The sequence below is a fragment of the Poecilia reticulata genome, chromosome 1 (genome assembly GCF_904066995.2).
Source record: "Poecilia reticulata chromosome 1, P_reticulata-male-v2, whole genome shotgun sequence".
NCBI lineage: Eukaryota > Metazoa > Chordata > Actinopteri > Cyprinodontiformes > Poeciliidae > Poecilia > Poecilia reticulata.
Window position 1 is genome coordinate 28,095,409 of NC_088830.1, and position 15,328 is coordinate 28,110,736.

At 38.4% G+C, this 15,328-nt stretch overlaps 2 protein-coding genes across 5 annotated transcripts in view; one reads left to right on the forward strand and one right to left on the reverse strand.

Annotated features, from left to right (window-relative positions):
- The first annotated feature begins 88 nt into the window (after window positions 1–88).
- On the forward strand, window positions 89–6,428 carry saraf (store-operated calcium entry-associated regulatory factor). The gene is made up of 7 exons (XM_008418966.3): window positions 89–396; window positions 1,938–2,116; window positions 2,995–3,193; window positions 3,490–3,783; window positions 3,872–4,028; window positions 4,861–4,943; window positions 5,201–6,428. Exons 1-7 carry the CDS (start codon window positions 327–329, stop codon window positions 5,224–5,226), a joined length of 1,008 nt encoding a protein of 335 aa, XP_008417188.1. The 5' UTR covers window positions 89–326; the 3' UTR covers window positions 5,227–6,428.
- A 3,205-nt stretch (window positions 6,429–9,633) lies between these two features.
- Window positions 9,634–15,328, reverse strand: part of LOC103470494 (glutamate receptor 2-like) — a 51,473-nt gene continuing 45,778 nt past the window's right edge. For 2 of the 4 annotated variants that reach the window (XM_008419006.3, XM_008418997.3), the window contains exon 19: window positions 9,634–14,128. In XM_008419006.3, the coding sequence (XP_008417228.1) occupies window positions 13,994–14,128 (135 nt within the window). In that variant the 3' untranslated portion in view covers window positions 9,634–13,993. The remainder of the gene's footprint in view (window positions 14,129–15,328) is intronic. The other 2 variants (XM_008418989.3, XM_008418980.3) reach the window with 1 other exon arrangement.

The following is a 15,328-nucleotide window of genomic DNA, read 5'->3' on the forward strand; positions in this document are numbered from 1 at the left end:
CTTACAGTATTACTGCTTTGGACCAGGAAGGTTCCGATCTGACGACTTGTCCTTCCCAGATAAATGTAGCTGCCTGCAGAGTCCAGTAGAGGAGGCTGTGGTGCAAAGTTCCGGAGTTCTCCACTTCAGAATCAACGAAAGAAAACCGATGAGGTACCCGGAAGTGAAGCGCTCCATCGTTTCCACTCGTTAACTGAAATAAATAATTTGCTTCAGCCATAGAAAAGCAAATCGTTCTGTTCATTCAGACATTTTCACAGGTAAAATAAGTCCAGGTTTGTTAAGAGAAGCCACTATTGTCGCAGTTCTTCTGAAAAACCAAGGACATGGAGCTGCTTCCGGTGACAGTTGTTTTGCTGTTCGTGCTGGTGGAGACCACCTGCAGCTGGAATCAAGGTTTGGTTTCCCTCCTATTAAGGTTTTAAATGTCTGTCTAAACATTATCCGAAAGCATTAACTTTATAGCGGTGTCTGCCTTTGCAGCTGAGGAGAAAACTGTACACTTCCTTTAGTTGTTTGTAGATAAATTGTAGTTACGAGCCTGAAGTTTCAAATACATTTTTAAAAATTATTTATCCATTAATTTGTCATTAAAGGCGTCTGTTAAAGCGACCACATTTAGTTAGTTTTGCTTTAACTTTTCTCTGTGCAAATTTATTGTACTGTTTACCTGTAGTCACAGATAATCTCGCGAGATTTTAATTCATGCGACCTTATCGCTCAATGTGCAACAACATGATAGAAACATGAAATACAAACGCATTAGCGTTTTGAACTGGAAATCAATTCAGTTGCAATTTATTCTTTAGCTGTCAGTCCTCGGATGTTTTTAGATGGTTAAAGCCAAGTATTGCTCAACTGGGAAAATTCACATAAGTGTGATGCTACACAAAAACATACGTTTTTTGGTTTTCCTCAGTGAGTTCTTGTGCTATGTAGAAGCCAGTGAATCCTTATGCTAAGGACATTTAAATGTAGAATTTTGCAGTTTTATGTTTTTTTTCTCTTTTTTTCTCGATATTTATTTAAATACTTATTTGTACAAATCTTTCAACTAAAAAAAGCATAAACTTTCGGTAATAACCTGATGACATCACTGCAGGTGTGGGCAGGAATCATCAGCTTTAACATGGGATTAATAATGATAATAATGAAAGTAACTTTAAAATAATTTAAACATGTTTACTGACATCCTGTATAAACTGTTAATATATATGCACTCTGCTTCGTTTATTATTCAATACATTCACCTGGTTTGTGGATATAAACACAAATACCATATTTTCCGCACTATAAGTGCGCACCTTCAATGAATGGCCTATTTTAAAACTTTTTTCATATGTAAGGCGCATAGAATAGACGCTTCAGTTTGGGTTGCCAACTTGTTTCGTACTCTATTATTACACATCTACATTTTTAAAGAAGTGGTCCCGAGTACTTTATATAGTATGCTGCCCCACTCTTGTTTCACTCACGGTGTTGGTGTTGCGATATTGTGCCCAACTGCTTTCTGGGTAACACAGACCAACCGACACGCTCCCACCGCAGTCTCTGTCTCTCTCCCCCGTCCCTCAACCCCCTGGCTTTCAACGTATTATCAAACTTTATTAACAAACCAGCGTTCTGACAACTATCCCAGCATGCACCGCACACTTCTTCTACGGGGAAAATGAAGTCGGCGGCTGTTTACGTAGTTGCTAGACCCGTTGTGGCTCAATATTGGTCCATAAATAAGGCGCATCTGATTATAAGGCGCACTGTTGGCTTTTGAGGAAATTGAAGGTTTTTATGTGCGCCTTATAGTGCGGAAAATACTGTATATCTAAAGTGGCTACATTATGTAAGCATTCAGCAACGTTTTCCTTTTTTAAATTCTTTCCATTTTAAAACTGTATCATGGAAGTAAAAGTTTCCTTCCTCATCTGTCCTTCATGCAGACAGCGTGTTGCTGAGAGACATCCAGGCTCTGACGTTCTACAGGAACCGCTTCACCACAGCGAGGCGCTCCAGCCCGGTTCCCCAGCTGAAGTGTGTTGGCGGCTCCGCAGGCTGTCATGTCTTTATCCCAGATGTTGTCCAGTGTGTGAACAGAGGCTGGGATGGCGTGGATGTTCAGGTACTGTTACTCTGTCATTACTTAGGCATTAAGTGAGATTTGAAATATCAGGTTATTTTTGATTTCAAATATTTGTTTTTAAAAGCTAACTGTGTCATCAAACTTTATGCAAATGCTTTGTGGAAATGAGAGGCATATTTTAAACTGAAATCTAAAAGAACTATAATAGACATTCTTTTGCTGATGTCAAGTAATTAAAATTAGCATTTTAAATCCAGATTTTTACAGAGAAAGCAGTGAAGAAATACATTTAAAAAGATGAAAAACAAAAACAATTGTTTTTAAAAATTAAAACAGACATTTTTGCACAGAAATAAAGCAACATTCTGAGGACAATCCTAAGACATTTTTTATGTTTAAACAAAACAGTTAGTCAAATTAATCGTGATGAATTGATTATTGAAATAATTGTTGATAATTGATCAATCGTTAACTGAAGTAAGCAATCTCTTAAAAAGGTCATTCGCTGAAAAAACAACACCTTCAGAGGAGCAATTGTGCCAAAAATGTACAAATATATACATTTTGCATTTACGATTAAAAGGCATTAGTCTGTAAATGTCTTGCACAAAACTCCTCAAGTGACCTCATAGTTTTAGCTTCACTTAGTTCAAATTCAATAAAGGAATGTGATCTTACTGCATTTTAAGGAATAAAATCTTATTTATTTGTCTATAAAAATGAACAAAATTATTTGTTTAGATGCATCTTTTAATGTATTTCTAGTACCATATAGAAGGTAGTTAAATGAAAAATCTGTATTCAATCGTCAGAATAACAAATACATTTATTTATATATATTTATTAAGTTGTAGAACAATAAACGTTCTGTTTCAGGCAGTTCAGTCTCTGTTTGGGTCTCTTCCTCTCCTTCACAGTGGGAGTGTAAGACGGACATGGACAACGCCTTCAGGTTTGGTGCCATTGAGGTGAGCTGCGAGGGTTACAGTCACCCGGCTGATGACTACATCCTGAAGGGCTCCTGTGGCCTGGAGTTCACCCTGGAGCTGACCCAGGAGGGAAAGAGGAAGACGCCAGGCAGCTTTGGCTCCCAGGGTGGATTTAAACAATGGGGAGGTCAGAGGAAACATTATTTATGTAGCCATTGAAGTGTAATGGGTGTCACGATAACAGGTTTTAATGAACAATAAAATTTTCCAGAAGTTATTGCAATAAACGATAACATTGTTGATTTGAGATCGTGCTCAAGTAATGCAGTGGTATAATAATGCAAGAACACATTCTCAAAGATCAGTAAACTTAAATGTAATAAATGTTGCAAGACAGCCAAACAGACTCTACCGGACTATCAGATTTAAAAACTCCCTGAATATATATTAAAGTGCTTTTTCTTTTTTTGTGACTTTCCTCAGGACTTGGGGGTCTTGCCTCTGGTATCTTCAGCAGTTTCTTTGGAAACAAGCGCCACCAACATCAGCATCATCAGCAGCCTCAGCAGCAGCATTACACCCAGGACGGCGAGTCTTCAGGGGGATTGCTGGGGGTCGCTGTGCTTCTCCTCATAGCTTATGGTATCTACAAGCTGTTTCTCAGTGGGGACACGGCCCAGTTTGGACAGACTGGTGGACAGCCCGGCTACCCTCAGGATAATCACCCAAACAACATGGGAGGACCGCCCCCACCTGGATTCAAACCTGACTACACAGGTACCTGAAGCAGAAAAAACAAAATCCGTCACAGATTAAAATTTTTAAGGATCGCTCCCACCTTCCCACCTGTCTGTTTCTTGATCAGGCTATCCAGGCGCCAATCCTGGCTATGGTTTCCACAACGATTACACTCATGGACAATATTACCAAGGACGCCGCTCTGGGGCCGGCACCGGCAGTGGCGGCTTCTGGACTGGGATGGGAACAGGAGGAGTGCTGGGATATCTGTTCGGTCGACAGAGGTTGGTGAAGGAGAAGTTTGAATTTGCAGACTGAGTTTGGACTTATGGACCCCCTGCAACGTTACCTCACCCTCATCTCTCTGCTTGCTAAAGCTAAGTTGACAATATAAGGCGTTAAACCTTAAATGTGCCTGATTTTTGAAAGAAAAACAGATGCAGTGCTTTGCTACTAATTGTCAACACTATAACACCTAGAGTAGACAACAAGGTCTGAAAAAAGTTTTAATGAGGGAGATGGAGGTCAGTTATGCTCCCTTGACTTCTGTACCAGGTAGATGTGATGTTGAATTCGGTGTGTTTCGGTTCAGTTACAAAATAAAACCTAAACACCAATTCTGACAGATCATCAGTAGAGCAGGTGTTTTAAATTAGCTAATCAACCACCGGTGTTAGCTTAGCTAATAGCAGCGGTAGCTAATCTACCACATCTGTGATTATTAACCAGTGATCACTTATAACAGCAAAAATAAACATCAAGCCTAAAAGCATAAAACTGTAACGGTCTGAATGTCGTGTTCATTGTGTGGGAAAAGTTTGGCGTGGAGCCCTGATACGTTTGTGGCGATGTTGTCAGTTGCTATGGCAACGAGCCTTCGCGTAGAGTAGCCAACACAGAAAGTCGGTTTCGAGTTTTTCCTCATCGGTTTTTCTGCACCAGTTTTCCCTTTTTTGTGGCGGATAGCACTAGTTACCTACATCTCCAGGGTTTCATTTTGTTAACGGAGTTGTTCTACCGCGGCGGCGCGGCTATGGAGGGGGTCCATAGAAAGATGTTCATCTCTCAGTTTAAATTCAGCTTCCAGCTTCTTGTTGACATGCGGTTGTTTTGCAGAACGCAGCCCTGCAGTCCGCCTCCAGCTGGACAAAACCACTCCTCTGGGACAAATACGTCTTCTGGGACACGCACTGCTTCAGGTACCGAGGCTTGTGTTCGCTACTGGACTGATTCAGAGAAATGTAGAAACGTCTCATTGATGGTTTGGAGGAATCATCATGTTCTAAATAGTTTTGCTCCCGCTACTTGGGCTGCAACTTAAGATTGTTTTAGTAATCGACTAAGGTATCATTGCATAAAAAAAGCATAAAGCGGTAAAATGAAAAATCTGCTGAAGGTGCAAGTTTTTTTTACACAGTTATTAGAAATATAACATCCATATTTATTTGGTTTTCAGGTTTCGGTGGAACCAAAAGAAGATAGAAGTTTGAGATTTGGAGATTTGGAAATGTTCTCCTCAGCATATGATGGGAGCAGCTAAGCTTCTGCTTTTTAGTCGCCAACAGGACGAGGGTTTCCTCGTCCTGTGATTTTTATGTTTTTTAAAGGTGAGGAGCTGCTTGTGGAGGAAAAGCTTTTCTTAGTCTCTCATCTTAGGTTTTCATCTTTATTTTGTTTCTTCCATTATGAAAAAGTTTTTGCAGTGGTCTGATCATTTGACTGGAACAATGTTACAGGTCAAATCCAGATTTAATATTTCAACTTGTACTAATTCCCATCCCCAACTGAAGGAACATTATGTGTTGAACTGAAGCTGAACTGAGGAAAATATGACAAATACATTGAGAATCTGTACATTTTAATAGAAAATGGTTGTAGTATAAATTTAAATGATGGAAAATATATATATATATTCATCTACCAGTGCCTTCAGCTGCCAGTCCTTTTATCCTGTTTTGCTGAATTAATTATTTTCTTTACTATATTTACTCGCCTGTTGAAAAGCAGCTGTTGGTCAATTTTGTTACTCACACATCACCATTAATGTTCAGCAACTAATACTTTTTGTTTTTCAAGGTCTAAATATATTTAAAAAAATATATATATATATTTTAGAGAATATTGATCATGTGAATATTTAAGAATGTTTTGCTTTTTAGTATTAAAATTAAAATTCTGGTGAGTCCAGATTTACCCTCTTCCAGAGCGATGGGCGCTTCAGGGTAAGATGAAGTGATGCTCCCATCATGCTTTGTGTTTACTGCAGCAGCCGGTGGTGGCAGCGCTATGATGTGGGGTTTCTGCAGGTTTTCAATAAAAGATTTTGGTGAATAACTAATGCAGCACTGTGTGTAAATAAATGTAACCAACATTTTTGAACATGTGGTTTTTTCAGTCACTATACAATAAGTGAATTTTAAATTTACTTTATTTCATCAGACAGAGGGACACCCCTAGAACAGAACCTGAAAGTGGCAATCTGATGTGTAATTTCAAAATAAAAGCCTGTCAAAAAAGTCATTTTTTAATCTTTTCCCCCTAAGTTGCTGTGCCCATTGCTGAGAAACACTCTATTTCCAATGACTGCTACCACTTCTGGATGACAGAGGGACGCCTCTAGAACAGAACCTGAAAGTGGCAACCAGATCTGATGTGTAATTTCAAAATAAAACACTATTAAAATAGTACTTTGTATCTTTTCTCTCTGTCGTGCCCATTGCTGAGAAACACTCTGTTTCCAATGACTGCTACCACTTCTGGGTGACAGAGGGACCCCTCTAAAACAGAACCAGAAAGTGGCAACCAGATCTGATGTGTAATTTCAAAATAAAAGCCTGTCAAAGTCATTTTTTATATTTTTCCCCTAAGTTGCTGTGCCCATTGCTGAGAAACTCTCTGTTTCCAATGACTACTACCACTTCAGAGTGACAGAGGGACACCTCTAGAACAGAACCTGAAAGTGGCAACTAGATCTGATGTGTAATTTCAAAATAAAACACTATTGAAATAGTACTTTGTATCTTTTCTCTCTAAGTTGTCGTGCCCATTGCTGAGAAACTCTGTTTCCAAACACTGCTACCACTTCTGGATGACAGAGGGACGCCTCTAGAACAGACAAGGAATGCCACTGTCAAGGAAATAACAGCATGGACTCAGGAATACTTCTAGAAAGCATCGTCAGTGAACACATTCCACCGTGCCATCCGCCGCTGCAGCTGAAACTCTACAGTGCAAAGAGGAAGCCATTTCTAAGCTCCACAAGCTCAGCTGTTTGCACTGGGCCAGGAGTCATTTAAAATGGAGTGAGGCAAAATGGACGATGAGTCTCGATTTGAAGTTCTTTATGGAAGACTGGGACGCCATGTCATCCGGACCAGGGAGGACAAGGACAAGTTATCAAAGCTCCGTGCATCACTGATGGTATGTGGTTGCATGAGTGCTGGTGGCCTGGGCAGCTTGCATGTCTGGAAAGGCTCCATTAATGCAGAGAACTATGTTCAGGTTCTAGAACAACATATCTAGACGTCATCTCTTTCAGGGAAGACCCTGCATTTTTCAACAACATGAAGCACGTAGGAGAAGGATCCGGGTACTGAAATGTCCAGCCTGCAGTCCAGATCTTTCACCTACAGAGAACATTTGGCGCATCACAAAGAGGAAGGTGCCACAAAGAAGGCCCAACACGATTGAACAGTTAGAGGCCTGATGGGAGAGCAGTTCTATTTCTAAACCTGAGAAACTGGTCTCCTCTGTCCCCAGACATCCGTTGAGTGTTGGAAGAAGAAGGGGAGATGCTACACAGTGGTAAAAATGGTTTTGTCCCAACTTTTTTGGGATTTGTTGACGTCATGAAATTTTGAAAAATATTTTTCCCTTAAAATGATACATTCTCTCAGTTTAAAGTTTGGATCTGCCATGTATGTTCTATTGAGAATAAAATATTAGATGTTGGCACCTCCACATCATTGCATTCAGTTTTTATTCACAATTTGTTTAGTGTCCCAACTTTTTTGGAATTTGGTTTGTATATATGTAGTATTTATATATAGCGATAGAAAGATGGATAGATACATAGATAGATAGAGATGGATATAATAGAAAAATTTGTATATAAATAAGATGATTGAGTTAAACCCGAAATGACGAGTGAGGTAGCTCTTCACATTTTCTACTTATTTTTGAATATAAAAGTAAAAATGTCTTATTTTAAAAGGTTTTAATTTTGAAATTACATATCGTATGTGTTTGATATTTTCTGGTTGTCTTCTAGAGGTCTCCCTCTGTCATCCAGAAGTGAGAGAAGTCACTGGTAACAAAGTTTTTCAGCAACGAGCATGGGAAATTAGGGGAAAAAGATAAAAAAGGACTTTTTTGATCGGCTTTTATTTTGAAAGTACACATCAGATCTAGTTGCCACTTTCAGGTTCTGTTGTAGAGGGGCCCCTCTGTCACTCTGAAGTGGTAGCAGTCTTTGGAAACAGAGAGTTTCTCAGCAATGGGCACGGCAACTTAGGGGAAAAAGATAAAAAAGGACTTTTTTGACCGGCTTTTATTTTGAAAGTACACATCAGATCTAGTTGCCACTTTCAGGTTCTGTTGTAGAGGGGCCCCTCTGTCACTCTGAAGTGGTAGCAGTCTTTGGAAACAGAGTTTCTCAGCAATGGGCACGACAACTTAGAAAGAAAAGATACAAAGTACTATTTTAATAGTGTTTTATTTTGAAATTACACATCAGATCTAGTTGCCACTTTCAGGTTCTGTTCTAGAGGCGTCCCTTTGTCACTCTGAAGTGGTGGAAACAGAGTTTCTCAGCAATGGGCACGGCAACTTAGGGGAAAAAGATAAAAAAACACTTTTTTGACAGGCTTTTATTTTGAAATTACACATCAGATCTAGTTGCAACTTTCTGATATATATATATATGAGAGAGAGATATATTAGTTTTTATTTTGCATTAGTTTTCAGCATATATTATTTTCTGTTTGCAAATGCAGCGGCTGGAAACCTATTTTGAATATCTCAAACATGGACCGGATGTGCGCTTTTATTGTGAAAGCAGCACGTAAATGGGTGTACCATAATGTCTTGAGCTACTGCGCTTGTATATCGTGTGCTGGGCCGGCTGGAAGCAGAGCCGGCTAGCTATACCGCGGTGTTCTCAACCTGTTCCCGTAGCAGTGGATTTCCTCCTGCATTATTTTCCTCCAACAAATTATTCCACTGAACGAAGCTCGTACAGCTCCCTTTTAACCTCCGTCTTCCATTTCTGACGCTGGATCTTCAATATCCTCAAGATTTGAAATAGCAGGCAGCTACAAACCGGGTGTTAGCTGTAGTGGCTAAGTTTTGGCTACAGTCCGCTGTCACCTTGATATCAGCAGGAAAATGAAAAAACTAAGCACTGGATGGTACCGGCTAATTACTGGACACAACAGCACACCACAAAACTCGATTGTTGTACCAGTAGCTCACAGATGTTTTAAGTTTTGCGTCTTGTTCATGGTAGAGATCTTGCAGCTTTGGCTAAAAACAATAGGAGCAAACAGGACCCGGAACCAATCGATGTGGCATAAATTCAAACGGAAATACGTCACCACCTCTCGTGGCATATACCCCATTGTGACTGGATAGGATCGTCCTTGTCGGTCCAGAATCTGTTTTTACTGTTAGCGAGAGCGTTGAGTGGTAAAAAGGTTTACTGCCCCCTGGTGGATGGGAAGCTGAACTGTCACAAGAGCAAAATCTCTGCCCTCAATTAAAAAACAAAAAACAAAAAAAAAAAAAACCCTAATGAAACATAAAAATTAGCATCAGCGTTTCCTGTGGGAGATATTAAATGTCTGATATACTTTTACATGCACAAAAGAACACTACATGACTCATTGACAATCAGGTGGAGAGCATGCATGTTTAATATTTACTGTAAATATTCAGATTACAAACCAAGTATCAACACAATGAGTGTTCATTTGTGAATACAGTCAACCCCCCTTATAGTGACATTTGCATATTAATAACATAAATAAAAAGTCATAATACAACAAATTAAGTCCTTTTCGTAACCAGAAGCTCACCTGCGGAGGCGATATGTAGCTGTGCATCCATTTGAGCTCTGGCTCCTTCACATGTTGCGTTGCAAAAAGCTTCTTTCACATTTTGTCACTTTAACCCACAAACGTCAATGTATAGCATCAAAGTATGTGATAGACCAACACGACATTGTGAATAATAAATGAAAATTATGATTTTCTTATTAGTTAAAAGCTAATAATTGTTATATGGATATCTTTCACACCAATACTCCTAATAAAAAAATAAAAAAATTATATATTAGAGCTGCAAATATTACATAACATTTAAAAGACAACTTATAATTTTTGATAAATATCCACTACAGAAAATCTATTATTTTTAAAGAACCACAATTTGATACCTATTTTTATGTTTAAACATAAAGAAATGCTTTTTTTTCTCTCTAAAGATGATGGCTATATTTTTTAAGATGGAGTGTTCATATCTGCACATAATCTGTAGCCAAGTAGGAAAAATAGATCAAAATAATGGAAACGCCTGTTACTTTTAGTGTAATTCTGTTGTGGAAATTAAAAGCAATTATTAAATTTAAATAGCATCTGTTCTTCAGTTGTTTATTGTCAGAATTTTAAAGAGTCACTTGTGTGTTGGTCCATCACATAAAATAAATCCACAAATCCAATGAAAAACTGTAACATGACAAAATGTGAAATAGTTTTGTTGGTAGTTTTGCAGGGTATTTTAGTTAGCTAGCATCAGATGTAGTCACTAATAAAAAGACCAACTCAAATTGCACACATACATAATAAATATTACAGTAACAGATTCAGATTGCACTCTGTCCCAAGCCTTTTGATAAATGTCACCCTGATACAGTACCGCTCTGCCTATTCATGTATTCACGAGGCAATAAATATAACCCACAAACTGCCTTACATTGAAAGATTCACCACTGAAAAGTAACCTTTTTTTTATTTAAGTTTTTTTTTTTATAACAAGAGATAAAACAAACACAGAATCAGCAATGAACTGTGATGATTTCCACACACCTTAGGCTGCACTGCTATCCGATATGACCCAATTCTGATTATTATTTTTTTTTTTGCCTTAATGCGACCCAGGCCACTTGGGTATCAGATGGTATCAGATTGAAATGTAACTTTACATCCAGGTCGCGTTGATCCGACCTAAACGTCACTGATACTCGACAAACGTCACTATTCTGCGTCCTGATACGTGCAAGCGGGAAGAAAAACGACAACCTTGGCGGACCGTAATGAGGATTAAACTGTTAATATGCTGCTCCGGTCGGACAATAACTTCAAAATCGTAAGCTAAGCTCCACCATTAGCATCCATATTTACTTCCGTAAACACTGAGAACTACTACTTTTTTTACGGTGGTTAGCAAAACACAGCACTTTCTATATGTGTGACGTTATTGCGCCCTCTGCTGCACATGCGGGGCACTTTCAGGTAATTTCCAGTTCACACTGGAGATCGGATACAAGTCTCACATTAGGAAGTATGAACGACCACGCCAAAAGTAAATAAATAAAATAAAAAACGAATCCAACTTGAGAAAAACATCGGAATTGGGTCACTTCAGGTTGCAGTGTGAACTCAGCCCAAGTCCCAAAGATAAACCAGTCACATGTGATCATGGCGACAATGATATGTGTCTTTTAGCAGAAACTGAGGCGCACCCCTTGGCCATTTGAAGCGTGTTTTAGCTTCTCATTAAGCTTAAAACTAGTCGAACAAAAATCAGTTTTTGTAGAAATAAAACAGCAGAATCAAATTCTCGAAAAGCATACACTTACATAACAGGAACAACATTAGTACTGTAATTAATATCGTTTATATTCTTCTAACGGCTATCATTATCAAACACCATTAAGCAGCCAGTCACAAGGATTCAGGCTGACAGGTTGATCTGAAAGAAAATAAATAATTAAGTGACATGCAAATGCTCTCTTTGTCCGCTCTTCATCGTCCTCCTCCTCGTCGTCATTGTTGGCACCATCGATGCAGTAGAGTTTTGAAAAAGTCTTCACATTATTTTTGTTCTGTCTCTCGGCGATGAGAGCTTCTGCTGGCTCAGGTTTCAGTTTCAGCAGCTGCCATTTGAGAGCTCCGGTTGCTTCTCAGTCCGTTTGGCACGTCACACACTTGGCTTCAGAACTCTTCTGTTAGTATGTGCAAACGCACATGCAAATGTAAGGGTGCAGGGATGTGTGGCATGATGCGTTTTAAGTGTGTACACCATGTACAGTAAACAGTGTGAGCATCTGTTGTTGTTGTTGGCTTTAAAAAAGAAGAGAAATTCATCTCACATCATCATATTTACAGAAACAGATGTAGTGCAGTGTATATTAAAAAAAACCTAAACAAAATGTCTTTTGTGGCTCTGAAGGATTTTCAGGTTAATTTAATCTGTGCAAGGATGCTGTTTTCTTTCAAAATGTTAGAACAATATTAATAATTAGAAGAAATTGTACAGAACTCTATTGGTAACGTTCAGAAACTAAATCATCTAATTTTTGATTTCCCTCGTTACATTTGGACATTATCATACATGTGGACCACTGGATCGCTTTATAATGCGATTACAATTCTCCTTTATCATCTTAACGTCAAAAATCTGATAAAAAAGTAACTAACACTGTGCTAAAATATTTTCATTCTAAGATGAGTAGTGGTTGAGTTCAGGTTTTTGGCAGGTGTCCTTCTCTTTTTGACCCTGCAGGAAAAGTCTCTGGCACAAAATGAAGGTGAAAGTGAAAATCTGTGTGCACCAGGGTTATAAGTTTTGTCTTTTTCATTGGAGTGTAAGTCTTTGAATTAGACTTTCTGTTTGTCCATTTCAAAGTTAGTTTTTAGAGTGTGTTTGCTAGTTTTTATTAGTTATTATTAGTCAAATATTTAATTTTAGTTCGGGTTTTGCTACTCAGTTTTAATTTTCATCAAAGAATGTATTCAATTATTGTTGAACGTCCAACTGTCTCTGGTGTAATGTAACCGTTTACATCCGTCGCTGCCATAACTTTTATTGAACAAACTTATTCACATGTGGTTTCAATTTAATTTCTTATTTAATGGAAAAACCACAATTGTGAAATTGAGTTTTTTATTTTTTTACCATTAGCTGAATTTCGAATAAGTTTTGCGCAGACTTGTAATGGAAACACAGGTAGAGAGTAAGGAGCTGAGGTTTATCCTAAGATTGTAACTGGGGGTTTAGGGAAGTCCAACTGGGAAGAGATACTGGGGAAAACCCAGAACTTGCTGGGAATTCAGCCAGGAGAAGCTTGACTCTTTGGCTAACCTCAGATAAGTTCATTTTTTGGAGTATTTTATAAAGGTGGAGTGCAGCTAAAATAGGAGATCAGATAAAACACTGTTCATTAACGAGAAAAATGTTAATACGGGACGTTTTGACTACAATATGTAGTGAAAAGAAACTTTTGATGCAGCTGGAAGAATGGATGTCCGCCTCAGTTGCATGTGTTGGGTGTTTTTAACAGCATCGCTAAATATAATTAAAATCCCAGAACCTCACCAACAACAACTCCTCTTAAATTTTGTGTTTGTGTGTGTTGTTTGTACGTGTTTCTCAAATAAGGATTTACAGGAAAACGGAAGAAAAAAAACAGAACAATCACATCATTATCTATCACAATACATACTGATATTTCAGGACATCAGTTTTTTGTTCATGGCACTTTTAACACATTTCAAACAAGGTCCAGCTTGTATCCCCACAGTTCCTGATCGCATCCCTGATAACTGTTGTTATTGCATGAACATCGGCATCATTGTTGTCCTTGTTTTCTGTACAAGAGAAGCCTCCATGGCAAAAATCTACAAAACAAGTAATATTTGACTTAAAAAAACTGTCCTCTGTGCTTGATTGTTTGTCATGAATTTGTTTAGGACCAGCCGTCTCTCCCTTCGATCTTCGTTTTACAAGTGGGCAGGTCTTTTCAGAAGGACATCTGCCTTGTTTTTACAGACCAGATGTAAAGGATTAGAGAGTTTCTAGAGTTTTGAATGACTAAAATCCAGAATAGAAAGCGGGGCAGGTTGCCCGTTATTATTACTGGTAATGTGTCTTTTCTTTTTCTCGAAGAGGGCAACCCTTCCTGTCCACTTCTCTTACAGCGGGGATCGATGAAAGTGTGTTGACTGGCTGTAAGGCACTGACTTGTGTGAGGTCATGAGAGGTCAGTCATACTGAGGCTCATGGGTAATCCTGGGCGAAGGTAAGCCACTGGAACACGGCCGTTCTCACTCGTTGACCCAGTGATAGACAGACGAGCTTTCGAGCGCATTGCATCCGTGAATTTCATCTGTTGAGGGATAAAAAAGGTCACGTATAAATAAAATGGTGACAATAATCAAAGCTGGCAGGTATTGTGCTGCAAAATAAAATTAGTAGTGATGATCCGATCAGAATTTTGTGTCTGATTTCTGATCTTGGGTTGAGCTGATTTTTTTGTAGTAAAATAGAGAAATTAAACAGTGTAAGCAATATAAGTTGTCTGAATGTTGCTAATCCTTAAGGAAAGTTGTTACTGTTGTGTGTGTTTGTTACACTGAGTTTTCACATCTGATAGTCCAGTTGACTTAGTTCGATTTGGGACAAAAAAATTGAAACCTTCGCTACATTTTCAGCTGCTGCAGTTTGTTTTCTCACTCCACTGTGTCAAATCAACCAAACCCTTTGAAAAACCTGTTCTCCTCCTCTCCTGTGGTGGCGCTACACCAGAATCTACTGAAGGAAACAACATGATAACCTCTTAAGAAGTCACAGAGCACAACTTCTTCTTCACAAGATATAAACAAAAATGGAGTGGTGTCAGATTTTAGTTTTTTTCCCCTCTTTTGTCTCTGGTGAAAGTCCACAAGTGTGAAAGTCCCTCCAACATTAGAATCTTGTGTTTGTTTTGGTTGAATTTACTCAGAATGCCCTGTGCTGTAGTCCATCTCCTGTTTTTGGAACGATTTCCGGTCCAATTACATCCACATATGCATTCGAACCGCAGCAGAGTTCACTTCAGGCCTACCAGAGTTTGCTTTTTTGGTCCGCATCAGAGTTTGATTACGCATTCACACCTCAACAAACAAACCAGACAAACAAACTAGTTTAATTAAAGCAGGACTTCAGTAATAAACTCCGATTTTATTGTACTTGGTGTTCTTTCAATTTCTTACACATATACCGTTTAATGTCACCGCTACTCATGAATAATAGACATTTCATGCCAGAAAAGCTCTGTATATTCTAATGTTGCCAGGTAAAGTTTCTGGATGCAGCAGCAATAGTGTAAAAGGTGTTTATAAGAACAACCATCAAGTCCTTTAAACAAAATTGATTTTCTTCAGTTTTCAAGACCAAAGTTTAGAATGTCGATAAATATTTCTGTACATTACTTTTTGTACACCACAAAATGCAAAAATTAATGGTATAACAGTTAATTACTCAACCAATACTACTTCTTGGTATTAAACTAATAATTTTTAATGTAAACTAGCACTTAAGTTATTAA

What these genes read in the sequence shown, in the direction of transcription:
- saraf (XM_008418966.3), top strand. Translation starts at nt 327, where the DNA reads ATGGAGCTGCTTCCGGTGACAGTTGTTTTGCTGTTCGTGCTGGTGGAG. An exon ending in ATTCAAACCTGACTACACAG is followed by an intron (nt 3,784 to 3,871) that starts GTACCTGAAGCA and finishes TTTCTTGATCAG; the next exon opens with GCTATCCAGGCGCCAATCCT. An exon ending in TGGGACACGCACTGCTTCAG is followed by an intron (nt 4,944 to 5,200) that starts GTACCGAGGCTT and finishes TTTGGTTTTCAG; the next exon opens with GTTTCGGTGGAACCAAAAGA.